Source organism: Micrasema longulum, unplaced genomic scaffold (assembly GCF_059751315.1).
Source record: "Micrasema longulum isolate JH-2025_06_02 unplaced genomic scaffold, ASM5975131v1 h1tg000171l, whole genome shotgun sequence".
NCBI lineage: Eukaryota > Metazoa > Arthropoda > Insecta > Trichoptera > Brachycentridae > Micrasema > Micrasema longulum.
This window is the reverse complement of record NW_028277376.1, coordinates 1-15,635: the sequence shown is the minus strand read 5'-3', so window position 1 is coordinate 15,635 and position 15,635 is coordinate 1. Positions and strand designations below refer to the sequence as shown.

At 31.5% G+C, this 15,635-nt stretch overlaps 2 protein-coding genes across 2 annotated transcripts; one reads left to right on the top strand and one right to left on the bottom strand.

The window, feature by feature from the left end:
* Window positions 1-864: 864 nt before the first annotated feature.
* Window positions 865-5,321, bottom strand: LOC148283994 (uncharacterized). Its single transcript, XM_088242841.1, has 4 exons — window positions 5,284-5,321; window positions 3,686-3,802; window positions 1,957-2,115; window positions 865-1,158 (listed from the first exon to the last, which is right to left on the bottom strand). Exons 1-4 carry the CDS (start codon window positions 5,294-5,296, stop codon window positions 1,097-1,099), a joined length of 351 nt encoding a protein of 116 aa, XP_088098967.1. The 5' UTR covers window positions 5,297-5,321; the 3' UTR covers window positions 865-1,096.
* A 2,067-nt stretch (window positions 5,322-7,388) lies between these two features.
* Window positions 7,389-14,024, top strand: LOC148283993 (bifunctional coenzyme A synthase-like). Its single transcript, XM_088242844.1, has 7 exons — window positions 7,389-7,406; window positions 9,391-9,578; window positions 10,182-10,374; window positions 12,091-12,276; window positions 12,841-12,989; window positions 13,607-13,807; window positions 13,905-14,024. Exons 2-7 carry the CDS (start codon window positions 9,414-9,416, stop codon window positions 13,995-13,997), a joined length of 987 nt encoding a protein of 328 aa, XP_088098970.1. The 5' UTR covers window positions 7,389-7,406; window positions 9,391-9,413; the 3' UTR covers window positions 13,998-14,024.
* Window positions 14,025-15,635: the final 1,611 nt, after the last annotated feature.

Here is a 15,635-nt window from a genome sequence, read left to right as displayed (position 1 = left end):
AATAATGAAATAATGTGACCTAACTGGGGTTACCCGTGCCGAGGACACTTATTTTATTTTTAATTTTTAAATAAAATGGCGTTGCTTAATAAATTTGATGCTTTTGCCAATGTCATGTTGAATTATTTTATAAACAAACTGGTTCGCAGTACGCAACCAGGCCCAACCGTCGGGTTTGCAAGCAACATAAACATAGGTAAGTCCAACAGTTTCGAGAAAGTTCTCTCCTTTCTCGTTTCAAAACTAAAAAGGAGAAACCCTCCACCAAGCGATCAATCCTCTACCCATACTCATGCTACTGTCAGCGATCCAACAACAGGACCCAGCCAAGCACAACAAATCGATTCCGTTATTTCTCAAAAATTTAAGCAAAAGGTTCTATATGGATGGATTCCTGCTCGCTAAGATGAGTTGGATATTTGAAGGAAGAGAAAGCGGGGCCAAAGTTTTGAAAAAGGTTGTCATTTGGTCATTTATTGGACAAATAAAGAATAAGTGGTTAAGATCTTCTTCTTCAAAACGACAATCGCAAATGGGGGAGTCAAAGATACCAATTCTCGCAAGGTGAGTGCCGAGGACACTTTACAATAAAGTTTTTCAAAAATATTTTTACATGAGAGAATAAACAAAAAAGACTTAAAATTATACAGAGATACTTAACAAAATGTTCAGAAAGTTTTAAACACTATGTATTTAAGTTTATGAATAAATTATTAGAATATAAATTTCTACTTTCATACTTTTGTGAAATAACACAACAACAAAACAAAATAACAACATAGCATTGGAACATTTAACATACTTAAAATTTAAACTCATAAATATGTAAGACTCGCATTCTAAAAAAATAACCAAAGTTCGGTGCACGATCAACTATACTCAAGTATTAATTATATATTTTATTTAAATAAAGATGTGGAATTTTAACATCTAATTGTATACATACAAAAAATAACATATATGTACTAATTATTATTATTTTTGTAAAATCATTTTCATTCCTTTTTTATTTTAATTGCCTTTACAAAATATTCACTTGTAAATGCAAACATGGCTTTAAGAATTAAGATATTATTATGTTGTTTTATTCTTAGAATTATTTAGTTATATGTTGGTCTCCTAAATTGATATACAGCAATGCAGCAGTATCGTTGTGACCTAAAAATAAAATCAGAGTTTTATTTATAATGTAATGTAAAATAAAATTATTAGGAAGGCAAGGTCTAGCATGGGCTGCTTTTCGTAAGATGTCATATATTCTGAACTCTCCAAAGTATTCATAGTACTTAAAAACCTTTTTAATGCTTGTGTTTTCCCTGTGCTGATATACGGCTGTGAAACTTTTGTTCCCAAAAAAAATACCCAAATTATCAGTGACACAAAAGGCTATGGAAAAGAGAATGCTGGGTATTCCATTGAGAGACAGAAGAACCAACACATGAATAAGAGCGAGGTCAAAGGTCACCGATGTGGTCCACAAGGTTGTCAAACAGAAATGGAGCTGGGCTGGTCATTTACCCAGAACCACAGACACTAGATGGACTAAAAAAGTCCTGGAATAGCAGCCAAGAACAGACAGAAGAAGCGGGCCTCGGGCAAGATGGTCTGATGACATAAGACAAGTTCTAGGGAGATGTGGAGATTTAAGAAGTAAGCCTATGTTCACCATTGGACAAAAGAGGGCAGATGATGATGTTGATGTAGATTATTAGAATTATTGAGTATGAAAAAAGGAGGAATTTAAATAAAGCAGTACCTTTTTAAAGTGCTGACTATAGTCACCACCATAGTCAAAATTTTGGAAAAGTGACTATGTTTTTTGCTTTTAGTAAGTGGTCTCCAGTTGATAACCACTATCAAAACCTAGAATTGAACCCACGATCTCAAGCATGGTAGACTATATTAAAAGTACCCTGTGATACTCACAACTGTGATCTTTTATGCAAAAATTCTCACCATGTTTCTTGGCCAATTGGTAAGGAGAGTGAAGCATTGTCTTGGGATCCGGATCAGATCCATTGAGGAGTAGCCAACGTACTAGTTGTGTGTGACCGTAATAGGCAGCTATATGTAGTGCAGTGAACCCTTTGCTATTGACATTATTAACGGCACATCCTAAAAGTGTACACATATTATGTTGAGATGTATGAAAACTACAAAAATGAATGTTTAGCTTGTTAAACTGATGTTTTTAGTCACTTCCTTAATTTCCTACGAACGAAAACTTGTTAAAATCAAAGCGTTTATTTATTTCCCAACGAAAAGTCTCGAGACTTAGTAGGCAATAAATTATAATGTCACTAAAAATACTAAATAAATGCTGTTCTGCAACGCTGAAACTGAAAATTAATTATTTTTGTTGTGGGGATTGATTTTAAACATAAAGTGTTTTTATGGACCTAAAGGCATTTCATCATTCCTCTTTCCGCATCTAACGGTGCATTGGGTACTGCATTGGTACACCAATTTCAGAGTATCTTGATTATTTTTGTTACATGAAGGTAAGACGATCAGTCTTACGCTTCAGGTGCCAGCCCCGGGGACTATAAAATATCTTAGTGTAAAAACAACTTTTTAATCAATATTTCATGTTAACCATGTCGGGAATCGAACCCGAAGCCTCTTGCATGGTAGGCAAACGCGATGACCACTGCACCATGAGGCCGACTGTCTAAAGGAATTGACATAGATGATATTATATGGAAACTCTTGTATTTAATCAACAATGTTTCCCGTATGTCCAAATGTTTGTAGACAGGCTGGATTTCCTCTAGGGAGAGTTATTTAAATATAAATTTGTTGCAACAGAGAGAGGGTGAATGCTACACGGGGTGTAAAGTGGCCACTTAAACCAGCCAATGACTGATCATAAGCTGCGTAAATGCCTATACTTCCATATCCCCTTTTCACAAATGTTTTCCTTCTTAACGGAGAGCAACAGCCACAAATTTAGAACTTATATTTGATTTACATAAATTAGCAAAACCAGAAGAAACAAAATATATTATGACTAGTCAAAGTATTAGAATAATGATCAAATTTCTTAGGTTTTTACTGCTGTTCAGATATACAATGAGTTTTTCTGGGTTAGTCAATTGCACTCTTTTCCGACTTTAGGGATTTCATCATAGCATTTATCGTCATGGTTGATGTTGGGACATTGGTAAAGAGTAAAGTGAAATTAAAACAATACATGGCATTATAAATCAGAAAAACTATTTGGATCAGTAGTAAAAGAACTTTAATTAAATTTAATCAATTAGAAAAATTGTTTTGAATTAACCAATATTTATTTGCAACACAACTGGGCGGGATACCCAATTACAGAACAAAACATCCAAGCCTGAGAAAATCATATTTAATCCAACCAAGAATCTCTTTGCCAGAGGCAAGTGTTTTTAGCCACTACACCACAGGGCTGCCTGTTTATAATACTAGTTGTACATAAGTCCATAATTCTATTCAAATAAGATAATAATCGTTTTCATATTCTACTGATTTTAATTATGAACACTTTTTATGTGATGCATGTAATTTATTGCACCACAACATTTTTTTCCAATTTAATTTCCTAGCGTTATACCCCAGTGCTCACAATATTTTTATTTCAATATTAGCATTTTTGTCCCATATATTATTAATAAGTTAGTTTACAAATAAATATAACAGGAATAAATTAAGAAACCTGCTTCCAGTAGATGTTTCAAAGAAGAAAAGCTGTCAGTTTTGTTTTTGGTAATGCCATAAATTGCAAGCAAAAATGGTCCTTCTCCATCTGGCAAAGTCCTACTAATATCCGCACCTAAAATATAATATTAATATTGTAGCTCCGGAGACTTCTCAGTTCAAAAGTATTTGAAGTTTACTTGTTAAAACAAGCTAAAGCTAAAAATCTATTCCTTAAATAATAACTGTACACAAACACTATTTAACTACAGCTTTTAATTTTTTATTTTGCAAATTGACAACTAATTTTTATATTCTTCTTTCTATATGGACGTCACTCTTTTTATTGGGAGTTGCAGCATTATTGATCCTGCTTATAATGTACAAGGTTTTTATTTCACAGGTGGATTTTGTTTCCTGGCTATTTTTTCCCGAGTAGTGTTAGGTTAGGTTAAGTTAGGTCAGGTGGGGTTTTGGCTGTGGACCTTTATAAAATTCCCCTACTGCATCTATAGTATTGTCGCTGCGTATTATATATCACAGTGAATCATAATTCATTTATTTATTTATCATCATCATAACCTTATTCATACACTACGGTACATAGGGCACTGTATTGGTACACCGATTGAAGTTCAATAATATTGTTACACGAGATCAGTTTTACACTTCAAGCACCAGCCAAAAATTATGAAATATTGCAGTATAAAATCATATTCTTTATAGCAATATTTTGAGTCAACCACATTAGGAATTGAACTTCAGACTTCTTGCGTGGTAGGCAAAGATTTTTTATTCTAAATAATTATTTTGGCCCACACATTAACGAGGAAGTTCAATGATTTAAAAAAATAAAAATAAAACTAAACCAAAAATAAAAATTTCAATACTTTTATGTATTATATTATCACAGTGAATTTTTTAAGTTTTGCAATTTTGAAATTAGGCAAACCTGCCAAACTGAGGATATCGTGCGATGGAGCAAGAAGAGAAGACAGTTCTGGCAGAACCATGTAAATAGAATGAAGGGCGAAAGACTTGCCCGCGTTGCTGCAAACGAGATCCTCACAAGTCAATTTCCACCTTGAAGACCATCAAAACGATGGAGGGATAGCTAGTCGTCAGCTTTTCAGGAGTAAGGAACCGAAAAGCAGATCCTGAATCTAAGACAAGTGAAAGAAGAACAAGAATTCTGAAATTATTTTTCCCGATGAAGCTGTGAGTTGTCATCGGTGAGTTGGGCTGACAAATGTCCTTTTAATAAAAGTAGAACCCAGTAGCATAAAAATACACTAAACGTTGAAAAAATGGCTACCCGAAAGCTGGAAATCTATCACAACGCATAATAGCGCTGTAATTTATTGGTTGATTGACAAAAACCTGAAATGTATTCCGAAGCAATTCATTTTTATTAAAACCATTTTCATAATTTTTTTCATACGTTTTTGGGAAACTTTGGTGTGCAATTAAATGCTCTAATTTTTAGGAAAAAAAATATTATTTCCAATTTCCCTTAGCACTGAACTTACCCATTGAAAAGGTATTTGTGGTATATTAAAAACAAAAATTATATTAGTGAGCCAAAAATGGTTTAAAATTATATAAATTAAAACATACCTTTCGACAGCATTTCAATAATGATTTCTCCATTTCCAGAATAGCATGCTCTCTGAAAATGGTTTCTCAATCAGTTTAAAATTGGTTCTTTTATCATATCAAAATAATATATTAATAAAAAAAGAGGTAAAATTTGTTTTGTGTTAGGAGTATGTTAATCTAATTTTCCAAGTATTTTAATTTGAACTCAAACATTTTATAAAATAACTATTTATATCAGGTAATTAAAAAAAAAAGACTCAAAAACATAAATTTGAAATATATTTTTCACACTTGCAAATTTAAATATTAAAAATAAAAAAAATTGTTCCACATAATAATAAAATTAACTATTTTTTTTATTATTATTAATTTTATGATTTAACCTCAGAGTTCTCAGAGTAATAGTAGTTTGGTGCATTATAACTCTGAGGATTTAACCAATGTTTTGCTATTCTAGTGTGATAAATGTTTTCATATTTAGAACATTTACAAATATTACTTGTTGTTTTTCAAGATGTCAGAACTATGGTCAAAACCGCAAATATTTTTTTGCCGAAGCATAGAAAAGAATAGAAAGAAGTCTTTCTCATTTTTACATCACAACATGGTAAATTTAATGGAAATCAAGTGAGAATCGAACTTCAGCAGGCTTATTAGTCACAATTTCGTTTCGTAAGTTCATTTATTTATAATATCTTAGTTTAATGCAATAAAATAGTATTTCGCTCCTGTTCCCTCTCATAAGATACAAATGAATTCACAAAATGAGTTAGTTACAGAATAAGGTCACAGATCTGATATTGAATCCATAATTATGTCACAGGACTACAACTTGGTTTGAAGTTCTTTAAAAAAAAATGCCTATTCAAAATTACAAGAATTCTCACAAATTACTTTATATTTTTAAAAAAATATTTATTTACTTAAAGGCAGCTTATTACACATTATTTGAGACATAAGTCCCAACTCCGTGGGACCAAAAGTCCTGTGTTGAGTAGGGACGAGCAATCAGTTAACACAGACACATGAGTACATCATCACAAATATTAAATAGGATCAGAAACACCAATAAAAATAACAAGAAAAAAACAAATAAACTTAAACATTCGGAAAATCATCAAGAAGTTTCCCACTAAGGAAAATCTAATCTTTAACTGCTCTCTTAAAAATACTTTTGTCTTTGAGAGCTTAATAAGCTCTTCCAAAATATTGAAATACTGAATTACTTTGCCAATTCTAACCTAACCTTCATGTTTATGTAATTTTTTTTATCCACAGATTATTTAGAACAACTAGGATGGTGATGTACAAAGTTCAATTGGAATTGTGGATTGGAAAAATCTTAATATTTCAAAACCAATAGGAATATGTTAAAAAACCCTTTTTGGCTTAATCATCAACCTATTAAAAATGATTTAGTTAAATACTACAATAGGTAAAAAAAAACCACTTATCTTTGTTAATGAATTTAAAAATTATTTTTTATTTTATTAGGTGTAAGTTACTCAATACACGCTATCTTGGTTGAGTTTCTGGAAGATTCTTTTTAATGACACAATTATTCAAATAGACGCATAATTTTCTTAACAGCCGCACCTCATATTTAGCTAATATTACATTGCTTGCCCTCAACAATTTAAAATAAAAAGTTAAAAAATTATGACACATATGTAAACACTCGAGCGAGAAAGAAATTTTCATGATATTTCCTTCATATTTTTGCGTTACTTATTGCTATAGTTACGACACTAACCATCAGTATAGTTATTCACATGCTTTAAAATTGTGAAAAATACAAGCTATTTAAAAAATTTGATTGTATTTACAAATGAAACAATATGTTCAGTTTTTCACAGATGCAGTGTAATTTGCACGTTTTTACACCATGATCATGGCAAGAGTCCGTTGACAAATGAAGACAATCAACCGTGAATTAGAATGTCACGGATTTTGCGCTTATAATGTGTCTTGGTACACTAAATGCAGCATACATCAATCATCTGTTACATCAAGATAAGAGGATCAACCTTACGCTTCAGGTGCCAGTAGTGCCAACATGAAATATTGCAGAGTAGAACCACCTCCTTAACCAACATTTCATGTTGACCTTCCCAAGAATTGAACCCGGGAACTCAATTATGGTAGGCGAACGTGCCAATCACTTCACTACAAGGCGGACTTATCTCCGTATGATTTTTTTATTCAAGATTTTCGCTTGAGAGTAGCCATTTAGTTGAAAGCACCCTTTCAGGATTCTGGTTCTATTTCACACACAGAACTTTATTCTTATTCTGCTTGGACACAGTCAGGCGATATGCATTAACACAATTACGCATGTTTTATTTTTAATATGTATCATTACTTTCCTTCTGGTTTAAAGGTTCTAGTTTAAATTCAAGCCATATTAACCTTTCCCTCACTAAGCATCCAAAAATTACACATGATCCGAACGGGGGAACCAAACGACACCAGCGCCTACTTGTTTATGGCATTAGGAGAATAAAACGTTGGAAGTTGTTATGATCGTGCAATAATTTATTCATGTTTTCGCTTACACATATTTTACTCATTCGTGTATTTTATTCATTTTTGTTAGTTTGCTGAATGCTTATGTACATAAAGTGAAATTGACCAAATCGATCTATGGGGAATTCGAATCCCCCCCTCTGGTCCGGCTAGTTTAACACCAGTATAGTGAAATTAATTACTACCACAATATAACACACCACTCGCAATATAAAATACAGGTTTGGTACAATATAAACAGCAACAAAGCTCGTCTGTTTATTGCTTTACTTTGCAGTAAAGTATGGCTGCCTGACATTGGGAATGAACAAAACTATACATTCTCTCTTTTCCACATCCGCTCCTAAGTGTGGACATCACCAGACGCCTCCAGAAGACCCTATCACTAGCCAGCTCTCTCATTCCTCCACGTCAATCCTGCATCCTTAAATTCCGCTGAATACAGCCAATTACAGAATACATCAAAAGAATACTTGCCAAAAATGGATTGAAACCATTCAAGCATTGCTTTATACAGATGTCAGGAAACATATTTACGATTTGAATACTTCGTTTAGTCATTTGAGGATTTCCTAAAGAATTCTGAAAAGTAATTAAAAAAATATTTGGTATATTATTAGAGTATAATATTTTATATGGAACCTTTTCATATGGGTTTAAAATAAAAAAATTAAATAAACATACCTTGATTGCAAATTTAAGTTCCAAATAAATTTCTCTCTTATTTTTTAGTAAAGCCACTGGACATTTTCCAAAAAGAATAAGTTTATATTTTTCTTTGCGAAAAGTATACAAAATAAAAAGGCCGCTTGCGAAACTTACAAATAATAACATCAAACATATTTCAAAGCTGAAGATTTTTTTCCAAAATTGGAAAAGAAAATTTGCACTGTAATAAAAACACAATTGTTATAAAATATTTTCGTATTCTACCAATCATACACTGTAGTGTAAAACCAATTTACCAGAATTTTATTGTGACAATTATATCACTGAAATTATATTTCTCCAACATCTTTCGTCGAAATGCTTGTGTTTTTAAACTTCCAGGTTTTCATTAGCCGCCTAAATAAAAACAATAGACAAAAATTTGATTTCGTGAATGTTATTGAATATGATTTTTTTTACACAGACAAAATAATTGTAACATGTAAGTAGGTACTGAAAATAATTTCAAAACAAAGATTGTCTATTGTCAGCTTGATAAGACTTCAAAACTTCAAACAAAATGATAAGGCTGTCAGATGACGGCGCAGTAGTACTAATCTTATACGTCAGTTTTGACTTTTGATCGTGTTTTGACTTGGTAAAAAGTAAAAATCAGTAATAAATTTAGAATTTGGTCTCAAATTTAAATACGTGTTTTAATTGTCATCATATTCAGTTAGATAACAATTAATATGTTAGTGTTGTAAAATAAAATGATATTCAAGTTCTTCCCAAATAATAATTTCTCATTTGGATTTTTAATTATCTGCATTTGTACAATTTTCGGAAGTATTTTCATACACATTTTGCTCAATAAAGGTTGACTACTTAAAAATAACCCCTGTGTTATCAAGAATAGTGTTCATTATTAATATTTTGGTTTTTTTGCAGCAATTCTTAACAGGAATAAGGAGATGGCGCAAACGGGGTTGTTAGTTATTTCAAATATTGCGAAGATTCCTAGTGTTCTTTTATCTGCGAAAAATCATGTCAGCAAAACGCTGTACATATCTTTTGCACCAACATTTCGGCTTCCCATCCTTTCGTATAGCGAGCACATATGTGGGATATATCACCAGGTATTATTTAAACTTATAAACTTTACATTTGTACGGCACTTTGATGCGTAAAAGTGAAAAAGGTTCACAAGAGGTTTTGTGAGATTTGCCAGAAGTAACAATTTTTTCTGATATGTGGCTTTGTTATTTGGTAATAGATGCACTTGATTCAAGAATTTTTTTATGTACTGTGGGTAACAGTAATACATGTTTATTTCAGAGTTTCTATGTTTTGAAATTTATATACTTACACAGCCCCTTTGCGGTTTTTTTATTATTAATATGATAGGTGATATTTCTGCCATTAACATTGACATTTTCACTAGACATATTAAAGAAGCAATTCAACCACCTCTCTTCTGCTACAATAAATGTTTTCCATGAACCGGATAGATAAAACAATAGTTAAATCAAGCTTCCTATAAAAAAAGAAGCCTAAGCCAAAATTGTGCATTTTAAAAAAGGTAACTCATCAAAAAATTGTCAACAGATAACCTCAATCTATTGATATTTATAAATTGTATAGCTACCTAACTGTGTTGTTCAGCGATGAATCGTTTCAAAGGCGTAAATAATATAATATTACATGATTCAATGTTTTTCTGATAATATTTCTGCTTATAGTCGATCCAGATATGTAATAATCTCGATGTACGGGTTTTGATGAAGAATATTAAGAATCCTTTATTAAAGGAGGTGGAAACGTTGAGTCCAATCGATTTAGTAATATTTGATCACCTGCCTAAAAGTGAGCCAAAAGAGTTTGTTCGTAAACTTTTCACAAATTTAAAGGACAACTTTTCTATTTTAAATATTGGTACGTCTGAATTTATATTATTGTTGTTTTATGGTGTTTTATTGTTGTTTTATTTGAATTAGGATATCAGATACCCATGATTTATTCCTTTTCAATACAATTAGTAGGGTCGGGTGTGGAGAAAGGTGTCATTTTTTACATTGGATTGAATAATTCGAGCGCTCGTGCTTTTAGAGAAATTCTGAGATTACCAACTTGTAATTACTTTATTGAAGCACAGTTTTTATTTAAAAGATCATAGTTACTCCCCGAGGTAAAAAAAATAATGGAGTTTTTCTTGAGGAAATCGATTGACACTTTCACCCCGTCAAGGGGGTGAAAAGGTCCACGGTGAAAAGTGCTAACACATACAAATAAATAAACAACTAGCGTTATGAACAAAAACAATACTTTTATTTCTAAAATAATGTTAATGAAATGGTTTAATAAAATAACACGCATTAATCGTTATCAGAATCACAATTTTGACAAATGAAAGTAGAAGATCCTCTAGTAATGCATTTTTCGTGGGCCCATTGTTAACATGAATTACACTGCACTCAGTCTTCTCCTGGCAAACTCTCGTAATAAGACTCATAGCATGTTATGCAAAAATATTCTTCATCTTCTGAGCTTGAGGAATGTTTTCTTTCTTCACCAGCATATTTTTTTTCTTCTGGTTCCCAAATCCTTTATTTTTTTACTGTGTTTTTTGTTTATCTGTGTTTCAGACCAAATTTGAGGATACTTCTCATTGAATTTAATGGTGCAATCATATGCCGTACATCCTTTGGGCTCAATCCAAAAAATATATGAGCACTTTTTTTTATGTAATCAACAAGTGCTGCTTCTTGTTGAGCATTTAATACTTGAGGCTTTGCATAACCAAATTTTACCGTTCCAGGATCATCAGTTAGGCGATCGATAAATCTTTTTAATCCAGTTCGACATATATTTAACTCCTTCGCTACTGACCGTATAGATCTTTTTTCTTTAATTACAATATTTGCAGCAAATTTTATTGTATCGTAAGTCGCAGTGCCACGCTCGGGCTTCCTCTGGTATGTACGTGGCATGCTAAAAAATAAAAATAATATCTCAGAATTAGATTCAACAAAATTTCATTGAAGGAAATTAGTGGTTATGTGGGGTGAAAAGTGCAAAATGCCACTTTTCACCCCAAGGGATACTCCGAATACATTTTTTTTTTTTAACTGTCAATTTGAGGTCATCAAAGTAGTAATGGCTTGAAAATAACTACAGAAGTTATTCAAATAAACTTACATGATGGGAAAATATCTTCAAAGTTGCAATCTATCCAAAATTCTTCGCGATCTGAAAAAAATACTTTTTGGGGGAAAAAACTTCAATACGTACGTGTGACCGCTGGGACCGACGGACGGCGACTGAATCAAAACTCGAGATTCTGCCCATGTCATCGTGTCCACGAAAAGGAAAGTGCACTTCAAAAGTGCACGTTGGCCAAAATACACCGGGTGGCTCTCCTTACCCGCGCCACTTTTCACCCCACCGGACCCTAAATATTTTTTTATACACACCTCAAAATTTAGTTTCTTACCTTAAAAAATGGCATGCAATAAAAAAAATCTATTATTGAACTCAAAGATGTTGTTACATGATAGATTTTTGTTGTATTTTTTCATTTTCATTTGTGTAATTATGTTTATGAAGAATATATTATGTAAAGGAGTACTAATGAAATCCCTACATTCTTAGATAATATTGAACCACCATCTGTAGAAAATACAATAAATGAAGAAAAGGAAAAAACTTACGAATATGTTGCATTGGGAGGAACATTTGACCGGCTGCATACAGGACATAAAATATTACTTTCTGAAGGAGTTTTAAGAGCCAGAAAACATCTCACAGTTGGCGTTACGGATGTTAACATGATCAAATGTAATTATTTATTTGATTTGAAGGGACTGCATACAGTTTGTGTGCAACACTGCATTAGTAAAATGAGAAACTTCACCTTTTTAAATCATAATTACTGTACTATTTATTACTACTATAAAAGTCAAAACATTTTTTTTTCTTTGCATTATTTTGATAAAACTGTTAATTTTTAAGCTTTTATTTTAACTTTTGACATCACTATTTCCACCTAGTTGCTCTACAAAATCTTAGCACTCAACTTTCTCATTTGATCTAAAATAATTTTAGCAAGTATAAGTAATGAATAAATTTTAAAAAATCTTATAATTTTTTTGAAAAATAGTTGAATCGATGATTACTTATTTTTTTGTAATTATTTACAAATCTGAAATGAAAATTTTTTTTTACTACTTTTCCATGCCGCTTTTGTGAAGTTATGCGCCGAACTTTTTTATAATTATATACTAGAACCTGTACTTGTTACTCTTAAAAATTTAATGTATTTGTAAATAGTATTGTGATATTTCACAAATTTATTACTTACATTTAAAATTGTTATAAAATTTTAATTAACATAATTTTTAGCAAAAAAATTATGGGAACTTATTGAACCCATAAATGTAAGAATAAAAAATGTTGAAGATTTTTTAAAAGATATTGACCCTACCCTCGAATACAATGTTGTTCCAATTCAGGACATGTATGGACCAACAAAAGATGATCCGAGACTACAGGTATATAAAATATATATATATATTGTTACCTATTAAAAATGTCTACTTTAGAACAATTATTCAGTTATTTTAGATAAAAACGTTATTTCATTAAACAAAATAAAAACACAAGTAAAATTAGTATTGATCAGCGAGTGAAATTAATTTAGTTTGTATTGATTATTGATCTTATAAATAGAGGTAATCGTCACAGTATCAGTACCAAAATAGTGGTAATAATCATTATGAAGATTCTAGCATTAAATTTATTATCTCTTAACAAATAACATTTACATAAAATTAATATTTGAACAACTAATTTTGTGATTTTCCATGGAATTAATCCATGTTTTCAATATTAATTTCAGTAAAAAATATTACTGTCTTTCTTGGAGGAGTTGAGTTGTAAAAAGTAAAATAAAAATAATGTTTATTGATTTATAGAGAATAGTTGAAAAATATTTACATAAGTCACAGTTTATTTTATCAGTTACTAAGTATATAGTATTCAGTTTATCAATAGTATTGAGTCTTTCATTTGTGTGATGATATTTAACTATCTTTCGATGTATGTAATATGTTTTGTCGCATTTATATTTTTACCCCAAATATTACAATGTTTTAAAACTTTTTTGTAGCTATTAGTGGTCAGTCAAGAAACAATCAAAGGTGGCGATAAAGTAAATGAAAAAAGACACGAGAATAAATTGGCTCCAATGGATGTTTATTGCATAGAACTAGCAGCGGAAGTACAAACTCAAAGTGACGAAGAAGAAGCTAAAGTTAGTTCTAGCAACCGAAGAATGAGACTGCTGGGAACAGAATTAAAAGAACCGAAGGTTGGTTTTCTATTACATTTCCTTTTTTCTTCTTAGCATCAGCTAGTAACACAAAATATTTTTGAAAAAGATGTATTGTTTTTTTTTTTTATTGTAGGAAAATTTTGACTTACCACCATTTCCATATATTATCGGGCTTACTGGAGGTATTGCGAGTGGAAAAACTAAGATTGCCGAAAGATTAGCGTGAGAAATGTTTTTATAATTACTTATTCATTATCATTATCTAAATATTGTGTTTCTCGCAATAAATGATTCATATAAACATTGATGTGGTAAATTCTCCAATTCAGAAGGTGATAATCTATAGATATGTTTTAATATTCTGTATACAACAGAATCAGAATCCATTAAAATGCTTCCAGAAGTATGTACTCTTAACTTTACATTACCTTAAATATAATATGTATATATGACTCAATTATCGGTCAATATTATTTCCACAGAAACATTATTATTCCAAACGTTCGTTACAGATGTTCAACAACAGAAACTCAACAGAAATAATTATGTTATTAGAATATGGAAGTCTAGGCATTTACAGGACTTATCATGACCTGTCATTGGCTGGTTCACACACCTTTTTTTCTTATAGGATGCCCTCATATGGACACATATCATAACTTTATTTTTTGTAACATTTCACTTCCAATTGGACAGTAGTTGATAGTTCGAAGTAAATCTTATTTATTCATATTTTAAGCATTAAGTTTGTGGCTAAGCATTTGACTAAATGTTATTAAATACTTGTGTATAACCACTTGCCGACTTTTCTATGTCTACCGGTTTTGAGACATTCCCGTCTCTTTGTCAAGACACCAATTAAACCAACATGCAAAACCCACTATACACCTTCACCATAGTTTTGCACAAAAATATAAAATCAACTGATTAGGTTATGAAAATATTTTATCTTGTCAGAGAAATAGTTGAAAAAAGAGGGAGAGGATAAAGGAGGGGTGTTAGTTTAATAGGGATAGGGTGACCATTACAATGGAACTTCATATAATGGGCTATATTGAAAGGTTGTTTGACTATTGATCAAAGGAACATTATTTTTTTAAGGCTTTTTTAATGTGAAATATTTCCATATTATTTACTTTGAACCCTTTATTATTTATACATAGGTAAGATTTTAACTTCTGTATCTTTATTCAAGTCATGATTAAAATTGATTAGGTGATTTGCGATAGACACAACATTTCTTCCTTTTTTTTCTTCTGCTTTAGCCTGTGCCCGTCCACTCCTGAATGTAGACCTCTTTAAACGGTCTAGGGCTATTTGTATTTATGCTGTTTCTGAATGCTTCAGAATATCATATCTAGCAAAGCTGAGGTCGTCTGGGGTTTCTGGTAGTAGTTCGAGGGCACTAACACAGGAGGCGTTTTGTCCATCTATCGTCCGAGCTGCGAGCAACATGACCGACCCAGCGCCATTTCAATGTTGCAACTCTTTCAATAATATCAAGCAGTCCTGTTTTGATTCTTATGATTTTATTTCTCTCAATATCTCTTCCTACCATATAATTACTTTAGTTTCACATAGGTTGTAAGTTATAACCGTCTATTCACTGCTAATGTCTTTTGAACTGACGGCTATAGCCATAACTTCCTAAATGAGAGACACAATTTTGACGGTTATAGCCGGCATAACCGCAAACTTATTAAATTATTACTTCACACACTATAACAACATTCACCGTGTATATGCTGATGATGCCATGCTTCTTGCTAGCAGCAAAGAAGACCTGAAATTTTTGGTAACAAAAGTCTACGATGTATGCAAGAAAAGCGATTTGCTTATGAATGTTGATAAATCGAAAGTGATA

Coding starts and splice junctions, on each gene's coding strand:
- LOC148283994 (XM_088242841.1), bottom strand. Junction 2,116..3,685: donor GAAACATCTACTGGAAGCAG/GTTTCTTAATTT, acceptor GTACACTTTTAG/GATGTGCCGTTAATAATGTC. Junction 1,159..1,956: donor CCAATTGGCCAAGAAACATG/GTGAGAATTTTT, acceptor TTTTATTTTTAG/GTCACAACGATACTGCTGCA.
- LOC148283993 (XM_088242844.1), top strand. CDS start 9,414: ATGGCGCAAACGGGGTTGTTAGTTATTTCAAATATTGCGAAGATTCCT. Junction 9,579..10,181: donor TATGTGGGATATATCACCAG/GTATTATTTAAA, acceptor TTCTGCTTATAG/TCGATCCAGATATGTAATAA. Junction 12,277..12,840: donor GGATGTTAACATGATCAAAT/GTAATTATTTAT, acceptor CATAATTTTTAG/CAAAAAAATTATGGGAACTT.